This window comes from Enoplosus armatus, chromosome 23 (genome assembly GCF_043641665.1).
Source record: "Enoplosus armatus isolate fEnoArm2 chromosome 23, fEnoArm2.hap1, whole genome shotgun sequence".
NCBI classification, from domain to species: Eukaryota; Metazoa; Chordata; class Actinopteri; order Centrarchiformes; family Enoplosidae; genus Enoplosus; species Enoplosus armatus.
This window is the reverse complement of record NC_092202.1, coordinates 7827807-7843190: the sequence shown is the minus strand read 5'-3', so window position 1 is coordinate 7843190 and position 15384 is coordinate 7827807. Positions and strand designations below refer to the sequence as shown.

At 40.5% G+C, this 15384-nt stretch overlaps 2 protein-coding genes across 4 annotated transcripts; both read left to right on the top strand.

The window, feature by feature from the left end:
- The first annotated feature begins 2855 nt into the window (after window positions 1–2855).
- Window positions 2856–10213, top strand: coro1b (coronin, actin binding protein, 1B). Its single transcript, XM_070929511.1, has 10 exons — window positions 2856–3059; window positions 3321–3443; window positions 4173–4302; window positions 5970–6151; window positions 6275–6394; window positions 7182–7286; window positions 7393–7538; window positions 8066–8123; window positions 8282–8602; window positions 8692–10213. Exons 1-10 carry the CDS (start codon window positions 2856–2858, stop codon window positions 8812–8814), a joined length of 1512 nt encoding a protein of 503 aa, XP_070785612.1. The 3' UTR covers window positions 8815–10213.
- A 1656-nt stretch (window positions 10214–11869) lies between these two features.
- On the top strand, window positions 11870–15025 carry LOC139306088 (uncharacterized). 3 transcript variants are annotated; one of them, XM_070930049.1, is made up of 4 exons: window positions 11870–11971; window positions 12374–12523; window positions 12835–12986; window positions 13830–15025. In XM_070930049.1, the coding sequence occupies exon 4, from the start codon at window positions 13832–13834 to the stop codon at window positions 14444–14446; it is 615 nt and encodes a 204-aa protein (XP_070786150.1). In that variant the 5' UTR covers window positions 11870–11971; window positions 12374–12523; window positions 12835–12986; window positions 13830–13831; the 3' UTR covers window positions 14447–15025. The 3 variants fall into 3 exon arrangements, with proteins under 3 accessions (XP_070786150.1, XP_070786151.1, XP_070786152.1); XM_070930050.1 differs by having other exon boundaries at window positions 12374–12527; XM_070930051.1 differs by having other exon boundaries at window positions 11942–11971; window positions 12408–12523.
- The last annotated feature ends 359 nt before the right edge of the window (window positions 15026–15384 follow it).

Genomic DNA, 15384 nt, shown 5'->3' with positions numbered 1-15384 from the left:
CATATTAAACACTAGGTGGCACTGAAGGGCCATACACAACACATTCAGCAGCGTAAATTTTACCAGCATAAAAAAAACATGAACAATTTACCTTAATTCTAGTAACAATAGGTAGCTAAATAAGACTAATGAAAATATACAGACAATGAAAATATACATGTTTTGAAAAGGGATTGTACTAACATAATTGATATTCATATTTTATTACAATGTATTGTCTCTATCAATATTCCTTAATTCTTTCTTACATTTCAACCTAATGTTTGTGGACAAAATGTTTTGACCGAGTACATTTCTAGGAGTTATCTTTCCAAATAAACCAGAAACACTGACATGCGTACAGTGTGGGTGTACCTTTTGTACACCTTTGCCATAACCTCATCCATGGCGTAAAGTACGAGGTGCAGTAGAACGAACAATCTGAAGTAAAATATTGTGCCCTTCATAAAAACCCCTTGGGTCTATCAGGCAGTAAAAATACAGTTTATTCTTATTTTTGCCAACTTCTGTCTTTGCGTAAGTGCTTTCAGTGATCTTACACCCACCTTTACCTTTGAAAGTCAGTTAAGACTTGAGTCAAACATGTTTTTTTCTGCTGCAGCCTCTTTGTAAAGTGTTTGTTTGTTGTAAAGTTTACAAAATGCAACACGTCTTCAAAAACTGGTATACAAATAGAAAAAAATGTACCTTTGTTTCACGCATGCGTAGTATGATGTAACCGAACACTGACAAACTGTCACTTTAATTAGTTAGTTTGTACATCAAACTAGCAATTATTTCATCCTCCAATTTAAGGCGTTTTTCGTCGTTGCGTACACATCCGGTCTGGGAGATGTGAATCTGGATGTAAACGGATGCTATCGCTCTTGACTCTTGCGTATCTTTGATATATCCTGCCATGAGCGGAAGTGTCTGGGATTCTGCCCAATCCATCGCCCCAATTCAGTCGTTTGTGAAGCAAGAGACGGGGCGAGAACCGTCTACATCTCTTCCCACATCACCACCATCAGCCGGGGTCCATTTAATGTAGCCGTATATCTGCACGGGACATGCTCCGTCAGGTTAGGCTTTTTACTACACCAGACATGCGTAGTTACTGACAAACCAACACGAGAATAGCGGAATACGTGGCCATAATTCGAATGGGTCTTTATTTCTAATGGACGTATTTTGTTATAGGTCTGCGCAATCGACGTGAACGCCTGCCCGGACACAGGAGAGGATTAAGTTACTGTTGCTGGCTGCGGATTATTTTATTGGCCTCCTCCTGTCACGCCCGAGTCTTTGGTGATCCTTTTTCCCAATTAGGAGAGGGCGCTCAAAAACCAGGTATGCTATTGTACTCGAAAATAATAACCTGGCAATTTCCTTGATATGTCTCATTCTGGGATTAACTACGCATTTATACGCGTCCTTTGTTGCTCATGCCTGTAGTTACTCTTTGCAAAGCCACATTTTTCCGCGTGTTGTGTGCAGACAACAATAGAAACCGTCACACAAATGGTGGACAAACACTGTGGGGGTCTTTTGTAACAATATTGCATCGAATTAAAAGCACCATTTTACAAAAGGAGAACACTGTTCAGTAACGTAGGTCTGAATACCGATGGAAGTGTTACATTCCTGGGCTCTGCTGTACAAAATTGCATGGATGTGGAGCAGGCTTGTCCTCACAGGCTGCTGGAGAAAATGCAAACTACAGCATGCATACCCCTGCTAAAATACAATTTGCTTTGACAACTGTGAAGCATTAGGTAGATGGCATATAGAGTTACTGGCTCCCCTGCCTCAGTAGTTCGGACTGCCCAACCCCCTTCCCCTCACTGCCACAGCATGTTTTGGTTTCAGGCGGATCATGCCCTTTTGTCCACTGAAGCCTGACTGTACTTTTCAGGACAGACTCCCACCGTGAAAGAATTTCCCTGCTGTTTTGACAACCCCTTTTCTCTCTCGCTGACAATGTAAAGATGTTCACTGAATAAACTGTGAAGTAACCGAATGGACTATGATTTTAATTAGCTGGACGCAGATGCAGAAAGCCAAAACAACTTGTAGTAACAGAAGGCAGCTGCTCACTGCCGCACATTCACTTGGAAATGACTAAAACCATCATTTAGCATGTAGTTAGCTGACATTTAGCCCATCCCTTGTTCATACTTTCATCAAACATCAAAAACAAGGCATCTTCCAGTTACACACATACAAAACTAAAAGAAAACATCAGTTTTGACATTATTACTTCTATGTACTTTCAAATTAAACATATTCATGCGTAATATTTAAAATCAATTATACACTGAAAAGCAGACGAAAGAAAAGCTTCAAGCCAAAACGATATCCTCTCAGGCTTTCTCATGTGTTTCTTATGTATTAAGTCATCATCCATGTTTTTATCTTAAAAAAAGTAAATGTTGAACTATCAAACAGATGTTTTACAAAGTCATCTGACGCTCATGTGTTTTACTTTGGCAAAAGCCGTTCAGTCTATGGCTGCAACTAATAAATATTTATTATTATATAATTGTAAAATAAAAATTTCCCAAGGTGACATCGTTCAACTAACAGTTTAAAGAAGATCATCCATAGATTAAACTGAGAAAAGCATTTTCTTTTTCACATTTCAGAAGCTGGAACCAGAGAATGTCTTTCAAGCATTTTTTTCTTGATAATTAATTGAAACAATTTATCGAAATTTATCAAAATCAATCATTGTAACTTAGTTCAGTTGCTCTCTTTCGGTGGTGTTTACCCATTTGAAGTTATTATAGAACGTATTATGTACCACTTTGCTTTCTTGTTTTGAATTTGCCATATCATTCACTTGTCATGTTTTTTTTTTATTGTTCTACACAGATATGTCTTTCAGACGAGGTGTGGTCCGGCAGAGCAAGTTCCGCCACGTCTTCGCCCAGGCGTGGAAAGCTGAGCACTGCATCGACGACGTCAGGGTGTCCCGCGTGACGGGGGACAGCCCCCTGTGCGCGGTCAACCCCAAATTCATCGCCGTCATCATCGAAGCTGGCGGAGGAGGGGCCTTCCTCGTTGTTCCGATCAACAAGGTTCAACCCCCCCCCCCCTGTATATTACATGTAGCATCAGCTAAACAGTGGATCAATATTTTTTAAAAGCCTCTATCTTGTTTCCTATCTTTGACTCTGCTCCTAAAGGCAACTCTTTGACGCCTCGCTCCATGTCTGGCTAATGCATATGCAGCACTTTTACAGTTCCAAGACAAATAGTGGACAAAGGTTATACTCCTGTGATGTGTTAAACTTTCTCTACCAACCGTCACAGTGTCATGATTTTTGGCTCTCCCACAGAGCGGCAGAGTCGATCAGTCCTGTCCCACAGTGTGCGGCCATGCGGCACCGGTGCTGGACATCCAGTGGTCTCCTCATGACGACAGCATCATTGCAAGTGCCTCAGAGGACTGCACAGTGAAGGTTGGTTATCAGTTTCGAGGCTCGTCAAGCTTGTGCTCCGATGGTTTGTGGCCCTTTTTGTCAGTTATCTGTGTCACCTGCTGTCACATATGACTCAGCTTACTCTGACCACAGTTACGTCTCTGTAGAGGTTCACCTGCAGTGAATTTCTTTCTTCTTCGGTTAAAGGAAGTAATCTATTGTTGTTGCTATTAAAGAGCTAAAGTGTTTTAGTGTCCCATCATGTAAATGCTGTTTAAAAGCCGTTTTTTCATTCTGACAATAATACAATTCTGAAAAGACTGCAGAGGCTAAAGTGCTCAATCAGTTTCACATGCAGTCCATCCAAGGAACCATAAAGGAATAGTTTGACACTTTAGGAAGTACTCTTATTCCCTTTCTTGCCAAGAGTTATATGAGAAGGTCGATACCACTCTCATGTCTGTGCAGGAAACATGTAGCTACAGCTACAAGACAGGTAGCTTAGAACAAACACTGGAAGCAGGGGGAAACTGCTAGCCTGTCCAAAGGCAACAAATTCCACCTGCCAGCACCTCTAAAGCTCACTAATTAACACGTTTGTTTATTTTGTGCAACAACCGAAGACTAAAAACGACAATTTTGTGTTTTTACGGTGGGTTACAGTATGCTATGCAGTACACTATGACTAGTCGGGCTAGCTGTTTCCGCCCACTTCCAGTCTTTATGCTAAGTAAGTGCAAATGTCTGCCATGTCTTGTTGTGTGGAAGGTGTGGCAGATCCCAGACGGGGGCCTGACGAGTCCAATGACTGAGCCCATTGTGACCCTCGAGGGACACAGCAAAAGAGTGGGAATCCTGGCTTGGCACCCAACTGCCTTCAACATCCTCTTGACTGCAGGTAATGTCATTTATCACATTCGGGTGCCCCATAATTGATTGCAAAAAAACACTACCTGCGACTGCTTGAAATGTGACTTAGATCACTCGATTAGACACTGCTCTCTTTTTACCTGTCCACTGTAGAGAGCTTGGTTAAACTGTGCAGCCGTGCAACAAGGCCAATGTGGTTTATATGCTGTTTTACATGCGTTTACATAAAAACAAAAAGAAGGGTGTGTGCTGGCAGATCACGTCAAAGGACTTTTATATATCGTCAGTATACAAGTCAGTTTTGCCACGTAACTAATATACCCATCCGTTTGTAAATAGTGAGAGTTGAAGAGCTGCTCTTATCTTACTGTGTTGGTGTTTAGTGACAGACAGTTCAAATACTACTGCATTATACAAGCAAGGAATTGGATTTCCCCCCTCAGCAATTCATAGCGTGCAAGGGAGAACGTGATTAACCTGAAAAATAGTTTCTTTTGAAATAAATTCTATGTTAGCTGTGTATCCCAAACACACACACAAGGAGGAAGTAGACATTGATGTATGAGATTTTTACCTCACACATTGCGAGCAGCTGCCTTCTGTTACTACAAGCTCTGTTTTTAACCTGTAAGTAAATTACTTCTCTTGGCTGAGGCTTGACGTGAGATGAACTCATCTTCCCTACATCTCGACTAGCCACAGAGACAGATTGTTGAACTATGATGATGTTGATTTAAAATTTGGTAAATAATGGAGTTACGAGCGGTGTCGGACTGCGCAAGTCCAATATAAGAAACAAAGCAGAAATGTAATGTGGCAAAACATGATGAAATCAAGGAAACCAAATTACACAGCATTAGGTATTAATGACTGATAGTAAGAAGCTGATTGAGAACATGGGTTTATAGCTGGCAGCCCGCATCCTACAAACCTCAAAAGGTAACAGCGTCGGCAGGGCACACTGAACATCTTACCGATCACACAGTAGTTAAAGTGTGTCCGGTTGGGAGATGAGGGAGACAAGTTCTGCCTCGGTAAAACAGCGCGCCACTTCTTTATATAGTCTGCTGTCACCAGGAAGGAGCCACTCACCTACAGCCACTGCACTGCATTTGTATACGAGCACGCACCTGTCACACGTCAAGTTGCCTTCGTTCAGCAGATCCAAGAGCCAACACACCACCAAAGACAAACTCGATCATTACATTTCTTCAGACAAAGTTTTCAAGTCAAGCTGCTGCCTCTTCAGTCAGTCAGACCACTTCACTCCGGTTCTCAGAAACCCCCTTTGGCCTCCTGTTGTTTTCAGAACTAATAATGTACATTTTGCATTGCAGTTGTAGATACAAAGCTCTTAATGGCCTTGCACCACATCCGACATCCTCTCAGTTTATAAACTCTCTCAGGTCACAAGGCACCAGTCTCCTTTATGTTCCTACATTTAGCATACATGCACTTAAATCATTGAATAGCCTGCCTCCTAAACTTCTTATTGCTGTTCTTATCTATGTATTTATCTGTCTGTATGTTCTTATTTGCTTCTCTGTTTTTATTTTATTATCATGTAAAGCAGCTTCAACTGCTTTTGTGTGAAATGGTGCTATACAAATAATACTTTAAACGTTTATGCTGGACATGTTTCCTTTCCACTGGACTAACACCACTACATTGGATGTCGTGTCCTCCTCTCTCTAGGCTGCGATAATGTGATTTGTGTATGGAACGTGGGCACGGGGGAGCTCGTGTACCAGCTGAGTGATGCCCACCCAGACCTGATCTACAGTGTCAGCTGGAACAAGGACGGCAGCGCTGTCTGCACCGTCTGCAAGGACAAGGCTCTGCGTGTTATCGACCCACGGAGGGGCACCGTCCTCAAGGTTATTTCCCATTTTTGCTAATCCTATAGTTATGATCCTGTAATCCTACAGCGCTCCCTTGCTTGGTCTTTCCTCATTACTATGTTACATTAGTCCTTTATCCCTCTCTAATTGTTCTCCTAGGTGAAGGAGAAGGTCCACGATGGCACCAGGCCAATGAGAGCTGTGTTCCTCTCAGATGGGAAGATCCTGACCACAGGCTTCAGCCGTATGAGTGAGAGACAGCTGGCATTGTGGGATACGGTAAGTCTGACCTGCCTCTTGTCTTCCTAACAGACCAGCCCAATATCACTAAGAATTACATTCATATTGAACAATTCTGCAGTGCACAGTTGACATTCGATGTCAATGTAGGAAGCTGTGGTAGTTTGTGTCCAGACACAGACCAACTATTTTTACAGTCCTCTTTCTGTGTACAAATACAATCTGAAGTTTATATTAGCTTATTTAAGCTGACATGAGGCTTCAGCCGTCTGAGTTAGTCAAATCAAGTGGATATATTCCGAAGTTACCGTCCTTTTAGTACAAAGACTCTCTTTGTGTTTCCCTGGACAATGTGTCTGTGTTGAGCTGAAGTGGAGGGACTTTTGGAAGATATCCACTTTACTGACTAACTCAGGCTATTAAAGCTTCATGTTAGCCTCAGAGAAACTTTTGAATAAAAGTTTGCATTAAAAAAAAGCATTACTTACATTAAGAAGGATTCTTTTAATAATCAGTATGGCCAGGACAAATGATTACAGCAAGCAAAACCTGTTTCAATGTTCATATAGGCACATGACTATTGTTTTAAGGCAGACTTGAAAAGTTGTGAACCTGTCCTTTAACCAAGTGTTTTACTTGTCTAACCTGAAACATATCATAACCATAGTTTATTTGCCATTTATTTTAAAATGTTGGCATTAAACGTTAAGCTATATCACTGAACAAAATCCGGGGTTTTGCAGAATTGTGTGGTGGGTTGAATGCATTGAAGTAGTGTGAAATCAATGTTTTTTGCCTTTCCTTTTTTTTTTTTTTTTTTTTACAGAAAGATCTATCTGAGCCAATGGCAGTGCAGGAGATGGATACAAGTAACGGGGTTCTTCTACCCTTTTATGACCCTGACACAAACATGGTCTACCTGTGTGGAAAGGTATGACCTCAGGATTGCACACAGAACACTCAACTGATAAAATTAGTGTCATTTCCTGTTCATATTTGGTTCAGTCATCTTAATTAGATTATCATCTGGCTTTCAGGGGGACTGCACCATCCGGTATTTTGAAGTGACGGATGAATCCCCGTATGTCCACTTCCTCAGTTTATACAGCAGCAAGGAACCTCAGAGAGGTGCAGGCTTTCTTAGTAAAAGAGGCGTGGATGTCAACAAGTGTGAAATTGCCAGGTAAATATGTTTGGTCATGCTTTTAATTACTGATTTTTAAAAGGCTGGTGAGCCCATGGAAGTCCATGGAAATACCAAAAACAACAATAAATTGTGTTGCCTGTGCAGCCAAAGCCTCATGTAGCTTATTCCGTAGACTTCCATTGTTAATTAAAAACACACAAATAAGCTTTACCATTCTGCTGCCGTAAATACTTACTGTTGCACCAAATGTGTATTCATCCGCTGCTGAAAGTAGTCCCCAACAAATACACTATTTACTTCTATTTAAGTAACGTTTGCTAAAAACTACAGTGCCCAATTTTTTTAGGAAGTTACTGAGCCTTTGTTTAATATGAAGCTTATTTATATCTTCTGTAGGAACGATTGGGCTTTGGTCCGAGTGCCACTCTTAGCATCAATACATAATAAAGCATTTAGAGACACGTTTTCTTCTTCTTTTCATGGGGTTTGTTGACATTAAGAAATGTGTAGAATATGCAAGCCTCATCCTTTAACAAGTTTACTAATTTCCTGGCCTTCTGTAGGTTCTACAAACTCCATGAAAGGAAAGTGGAACCCATTTCTATGACTGTACCACGAAAGGTAAGCCATACACAGCCTTAAAAAAAGTAAAACCAGTTTTAAAATAAATAATTCATGTTACTTATTATTTAAAAATAGAATTGCAAGCCTTCTGCATGCCCAGTATATCCATAACTGTGTAATAAAAACACTTTTCTGTCTCCATCTTGCCTCCACAGTCAGATCTGTTTCAGGGAGACCTTTACCCGGACACAGCTGGCTTGGAGCCGGCTCTCCTGGCTGATGAATGGATTGCTGGGCAGGATGCACCGCCCCTGTTGGTCTCTCTGAGCGGTGGGTACACAGCTCATCCATCCAAGCACAGAGACACCCTCAGAAGCAAACCCCAGCTCGCCTCACAGGACTCTGGGGCCGCCCCGCCTTCAGCAGGCAGTGTAGCATCTCCCACATCTGCCACCAAGGAGACAGAGGAAGAGGTGCCACAGCCACGAGTAACCTCAAGGGAGACAGATGGAAATACTGAGAGGCCAAAGAGAGAGGTGAGTAGACGGAATGAGACATATTGGCCTTACGAACGTTTTTCATGCTCAGTCGTTTTCTGACTTCCTTCTCGCCTTCCTTCTTTCAGGACGATGTGCTGAACGAGTTGTTGGCAGAAATGAAAGCCTTGCGTGCTGTTGTCCTCGCTCAGAGCCAGAGGATCGAGTTGCTGGAGAGGCAGCTGGCTCGGATTGAGGACGGCGACGTATGAGCAAGGCGGAGAACCACTACATTCGGAGGGCATTCTTACTAAATCCATAGACCATAGCCTTACTAGAAACAACAGTACCTTAAGCTGTGTGAGTGGGAGAATGTAGTGTAGGGTAGCGACGAACTTTGAATCACAGTGGCTTACAACCAACTATTGTGATGAAAACGATGCCACAGTTTGTTTCTGTGATTGTTGTCCAGACTGTGGCTGAGAGCAGGGTGTCATCTGCATAGAGTGATTTCTGACAGTGAGATAGTTTTGTTTTTTCATATGAACGAGTATTGTAGCAGCTATTTGATGGTGCATATAGTGCAGCTTTGAGCTTTGCAAAATCTTCGCGTTCATTTTGAAGGGCTTTTGAAGGAGCTGCAATGGCACCATTGCCTCAAATTAACGCACAAAGTAGTGATAAAAGCATTGTATTAAAGCTAATGAAGGACGACACACTATAGCAAAGCGATGAAGTACCTCCAATATGATTTTTTTTTTCTCTGAAGCACTCCCAAATGTAACCATTAGGGCTATTTAATCAGGTAGTTAAAGCTGCTAAACTGTGATGTCATATCAGACCCCCAATTGTTAACTCATCGTGTGACTTGTGCTTTGTTTTACTGCTTCATTATAGGACGCCGTGTGTAAGGTTAACGGTAGGAAAATCTGATTGTGCACAAATCACGAATTTAACAGTGAATAATAGCTGATGAGAGTGTAGTTGAATATTTATGTGTATCGTAATTCCGTGTAGTCTTTGCAGTCAATGAAAAGGTACCACTTGTGATTTCATACCTCGCGTTATCGGGAGAGAGTGGCGGCTTTGTGAATGTTCTGTAACACTATGAGGCAAGGTATATGTCCACATTATCATTAATATATAAATACGCAGAAATACTCGCCTCTTTCCTTTTGACATGTGTGAAAAGGCTGCACTATCTGGTGCCCCCTAAAGAACCAGGATCTCGCTAAGCATCTGAAATGAGAGTTGCCCAGTGGACACAGGGCCCAAGTTGTGCTACATACAGTACATACAAATATAAACCAATGCTAGTTACAGTGCAGTCTCACTAAAACACAGAACAGCAATTCAGCTAAGTGTTTTGCAGCCACAGAGGAAGTTACAATGAAACGTGAAACATTTTCTACAGCCTGCAGTTACATTTGTATTGGTGTTAAAAGATGGAAGTTCTGTTTTTTTATTTTAGTTGTGTTTTTTTCATTACATTTAGAGGCATTTATCTGTTACCTCTGCATCAGTCGATGATCGTCTAACAATGGTACATTCCACATCAAGCTTATCCATTTATATTTCTTTATGCATTTAACCCCTCAACACTAACTGTAAAAAACCAGTAGCAGGTTAAATGAGACTACTTTGTGAAAACCCAATAAACATTCATTCCTCCTTTGTATTAATGGAATGGCTTTTCTGAATGTTCTGAACATGATTATATATAGTTGTGGTTCTTGTGGATATTGTACATATTGAGTGTGTTGACTGTGTGCCACGCAACTACTGCCTACTCCAGTTAAATAGACATGCACAGACACACAACACATTGCCTCACTAAAGGATGCAATATATTGTATAATTATATTGGCTTTCGTACACATTTGTTGTCTGAATTTCATATACGTTATAAATATCCTTAAAATGAAGTGAAACTGTTAGAAAAGAAAGGTTTTGGAGTTTTACATTAGCACAGCAGTACTCTCGTCTTTAATCGGTCATCTAAACAAACTAAGCAACCAAGCAAGGTGCATTGTCTGTATGAAAGACTGGCACCACAAACTAATGGCATGATACAATAATCTGTGGTCTGATAAAAAAGAAAACTAAACTCTGCAGACTCTGCACACAAGCTACCATCGTGCATGAAAGTGGCTGGTGGTGGTATCATGAATGATGGTGGTGCGGTGGTTGTGTTTGTGTGAGTCTGTAGTATCATCCTTAGGCAGCAGGGACCCAGATCAGGATGGTAATACAACAGGACAATCACTATATCCATCAACCAACACTGACAAATCCTTAACTCAGTCCAGATAAAAACCTGTCAGTGTGACTTGAAGACAGCTGTTCCAGCTGCTTTCCATCTAAAATTGGAGTATATCTCTATTGAAGAATTGCATGAGGCACCAACGTGTTTTTTTGTAATAGACTTTATAAATGACAACATTTTGTGAACCTATGAATTAGAATAACTTGCTAAAAGTACAAACAAGCCATTGATTTTTTAAGTCAAAAGATACAAAACAAGTACACAAGATAAGGTGAAAAGGAAAGGAAATACACAATGAATAAGGAAAAAAAGATCATCTTTTCTTTTAAGACCAGAGAATCTTCCATCTTTATTGGGCTTAAAATTGTGTAATATTTGATAGCAATTTCACACTGCGGCTCCTCTCCATCTGTAGATTTTAGATTTGTCATGATAGCACACCAGATAGTCAGTGTCCTCAACTGAATAATACAGTGTAAAATTACTGTACAGCTTTGATAGGGTTGTCTTCGTTGAGTGCAGGGGCTGTGGCTGCTTGGCTACTGGAGTGAAAACAGGATGTGGCAGACTTGTTTCACATTCAGAAGTCGGGTGCAGCTTTTGAACTCGAGCTGCTCTTTTGATGGGCTCAAATCTCACAACTGTAGTGAATAATAATGAATATTCTTGCCTAAATCAAAGAACCATCTGGATCCTGCTTTAGTTCTCGTGTTGTCTTGGGTAACACTTTTAGACTCCCCTATTCAGTGTAATGTATAATATATAATTTCATATATAACTTCCACTTCAAGATCATGAACTTTTTTTACAAACCCTGCGAGCATGTTCACCTTAGCTGTCCCTTTGTGGCGTTATTCACTCCCGGCTGAGAAAAGAAATTCAAATGTCTTTCTTCCTCTTTCCATAAATAAATAGCACATTTTCTTATCTGTGTTTTCCACCACAGCCCGCTTGATTTTGTCTTTAATCTGTGTCCCACCCTCCTCCCCCCAGCCTCCACCTACCTTAGCCATCTTCACCACATTTCATGCATCGACTCCCTCTCTCATTTTCACATGCTGTCACACTGTTCAGCAGCACCCTAAATGACACAAGTCAGTCTATTGCTGGAGTTTGTGTTCTGGGACTGGCACCACAAGCTTTATCTTCTGCTCACAACTTGGGTAAGCGTATTACAGTTTATTTCCTTCCTTTTTCCATATTTTGAATAGTGTCTCAACTTGTGTTTGCTGCACACATTTTTGTCATTTCTTAATTAATCGTAATGTAAAGGCTTTGTCTGCTCTTCCGTATTTAATTACAGCATGTATACATGTGATGTTAATATTTCTGAGTTTAGATACTTGACTCTTTCACTCAATGGACTTTACATATGAAATAGTTGTATAATTACAGTATTGCAGGCATTAATTAATCACCTAGGGCAGTTATCCTTGTGCATTTCAGCTTTAATTGCACCTCAACTGCACTTACTTCATATCTGTAATATAATTTTTTATGTTGTAATACTTAATGTCTGATCTTAGTCTAATTAACCACAACTAAAAAGTTTCCTCCTATTGCAGGCTCACTGATGCTGCTCTATCATCATTTTGACAGGAAACCAGCAACACTGCAAGCGGTCTGCTAGCTTCCTGTCACTCCAGACAACGCAAAGAGTTTACAGTCAAACAAGATAAAGGCAATACAGACTTCCTGTTACATCTCCAGCTTATGTATGTATGTATATTACAATTATGAGCCTGTGGTTACAGTTTACTTTCTTAAAATTGAGCAGCTCCTAAATATTATTAACACATTGCAGTGGATTTTTAAAGCAGAATTATTTCTTAATAATCTGCTTAATTTGCACCTGAAATTCCACTGCAAATTTGAACTGAATGGATAAACTTTTCTTTTGCCTTTCTTTTGTCCAGATGAATATTGTAATGACATTGTTGTCATTTAAATCAGTGTTCAGCCATCTAAAGGTTTAGCTGGAAACACCATGCACTGTCATTTACTTTTTTAATTTTCATTTTTATAGATCCTGATTATAAATGTACCCATGGATCGACCTCTGATGAAAACTTAACAACTGCTTTAAAAGTAAAAGAGTTTGCCTGCAAGATTCTGCCTGTTACTTTGACACCAAGCCAGTGGGATTTTTCTCTACTCAACAGGGACCTTTCTAAGGAGGTAAAGTACATTTCTAAATCCAATCTGACTCAATATTGTGGGATTTACAACTTGATAACATTGTGAGGATTTCTGGAATAGCAGTGGATTGAGATCTGGTTCAAACAGCCTACATAATGTTCTGCATATATGTCAAGCAGGTTTAGGTTGCCCCAGGGGAAATTTTGATTGCACTAAAGAAAAATATGTGAAATATACATTTGCTGGCATCATCTAATCTTCTTTGCACGCCAGGCATTGTTTTATATGACAAACCACACCCATGTGGCATCCAAGTATGGACTAAAACAAATCATAAAAACTATTTCCAAATCCTTCTCTGGGCCATCCTGTTGAAGGCATTGTTTGACGATGTAGGCTTATTCACTTTCTTGCTAAGAGTTAGCTACAAGAAGATTGATACCGATCATGTTTGTATGGAAAATATGAAGTTACAGCCAGCAGCCTGCTAGCTTAGCTTAGCATAAAGACTGGAAACAGGGAAACTCTGTCAAAGGCAAACAGAACCTATAAAGCTCACTCATTAACACATTATATCTTGCTATGTGTTGGAATATTTCTTAGAGCCTGGGAGCCTTTGGACAGAACTGGGCTAGCTGTTTCTCCCTGTTTGAAGTCTTTATGTTGGGCTAAGCTAACCAGCTTCTTCAGTTACATATGTACCTTACAGACATGAGCGTGGCATGAACGGCAAGAAAGTGAATAAGCATATTTCCCAAAATGTCAAACTATTTCTTTAATAGACAGTACCACTAAATACAAAAACATTCCCAGAAATGAATGGATCCCAATGTGTGACCATGCTGACTCGCTAAGTGACCCTTTTCTCTCTCTTCACCTCAGGTATGACTGACTCTGTCATTAACTATCAATCATCCACTCGGACTGTGCTGATCATTTTTTTCTGCCTAATAGGCTTAATTGTTTTGCTGATCTTCTTGTACAAGAAGTTGAACAGGGAGGCCAATGGAGAATATACTGTCCGGCGCATGGTGTATAAGGAAGGCGGGGTCAGGGATCGGGTGAGAGGTGCAGCATTAGCTCTGGGGTCATGTCTCGGAGTGCAGCTGTGGCCTCGCAGTGATACTGACGAAGAAGGGGAGGAAATGCAGGAAGTCCAAGATGAGGAGGGTGGTAGCCAGGGGAGTGACAGTGAGGGAGATGACCAGGAGGAGGAGGAGGATAGTGTGGAGCAGTGTGATACAAAGGGAAAAGGAGGTGACACTTCAGATGATAACCCAAGTTTGGAAAGTTTGGAGGAAGAGGAGCAAGCCAGGCTAGTGGATCAGCCACAGGCAAAGGGAGAGATGAGGGAGGAGAAAGTGGGAGATGGGAAAGGTAAAGGTGAAGCAAGTGGAGGGGCTGGATTGTTGATAGATCTAAAGCAGTTCTCTGGAAGTGCCATCTGGTCTGAGGAAAGGGAAAGCGAGGGCAAGGACAATGATGTGACTGCACTGTGAGAATAGCATTTAAAAGTAAAAAAAGAAAAAGCCTTAGGAATTTGTCTCAATCAGGGCTGTAGCTAGTTTTTCATGAGTTGAAGTCCTCCCAATTAGCTGTTAAAATATATTTTCTGTTAATTTTTTTGGCAATATGAAGGTCTAAATGCTGTTCCACGCTGCCAGGGGAAAAAAGTAAAATACTGAAAAGAAGTGAAGTAGTCTAAAAATACTGGTCTATAAAACACCCACGAGTTTTTAATTTACATGTAAACTCCCCACAAATCCCTAACAAACACAGAAGACATGACCTCATTGTCCTTAATGGTTGCTAGTCTTAATTTCACTTTCTGTTGAGGCATCAGGATAAAAAGGTGATTGATGAATGAAGTTGGAGTACACTGGATTGGATTTTGAATGTTTGTGTAAGAGTTTACTTTTTTTTTAATAAACTTTACCTTTTATAACGTAAGAAATAATTGTATTATTGTGTCAGCCTATTGCATGCTGTATATTGTGGACTGTGGCATTGTCTGTTTTTTTATTGTTTTAAAAATGTTTTCTAACTTCCATGAAAATAAAAAAACAGATGTTACTGTGTTTGTATTGTACCTAATGTCATATTTAGAGCTGAGTTGGTCATATTATTGTAGGTAGGAGTAAAACTTTCCAACAAGGGACATTTCATACGATTTGCTAGTTACATTGTGTCCTAATGTGTAGTAAAAGTGGGTTGTTGCCTTCGGTAAGAAGTAATAGTAGTAATCATTATGTCATCGCTGTATCTTTGCTGTTTAAGGATATAATGATGATGCCATGAGATAGAACTACAACAAGGTCACTATAAACTCAAAACCATTGACATACATGTAAATATTTTTGCATAGCATGACCAAGCGGACTTACTTCCTTGTTTAAGAATGTATTGAAGGGCATGAGAGGTCTTCACGAGAGGTTTT

Coding starts and splice junctions, on each gene's coding strand:
- coro1b (XM_070929511.1), top strand. CDS start 2,856: ATGTCTTTCAGACGAGGTGTGGTCCGGCAGAGCAAGTTCCGCCACGTC. Junction 4,303..5,969: donor CAACATCCTCTTGACTGCAG/GTAATGTCATTT, acceptor TCCTCTCTCTAG/GCTGCGATAATGTGATTTGT. Junction 6,152..6,274: donor GGAGGGGCACCGTCCTCAAG/GTTATTTCCCAT, acceptor TTGTTCTCCTAG/GTGAAGGAGAAGGTCCACGA.
- LOC139306088 (XM_070930049.1), top strand. CDS start 13,832: ATGACTGACTCTGTCATTAACTATCAATCATCCACTCGGACTGTGCTG.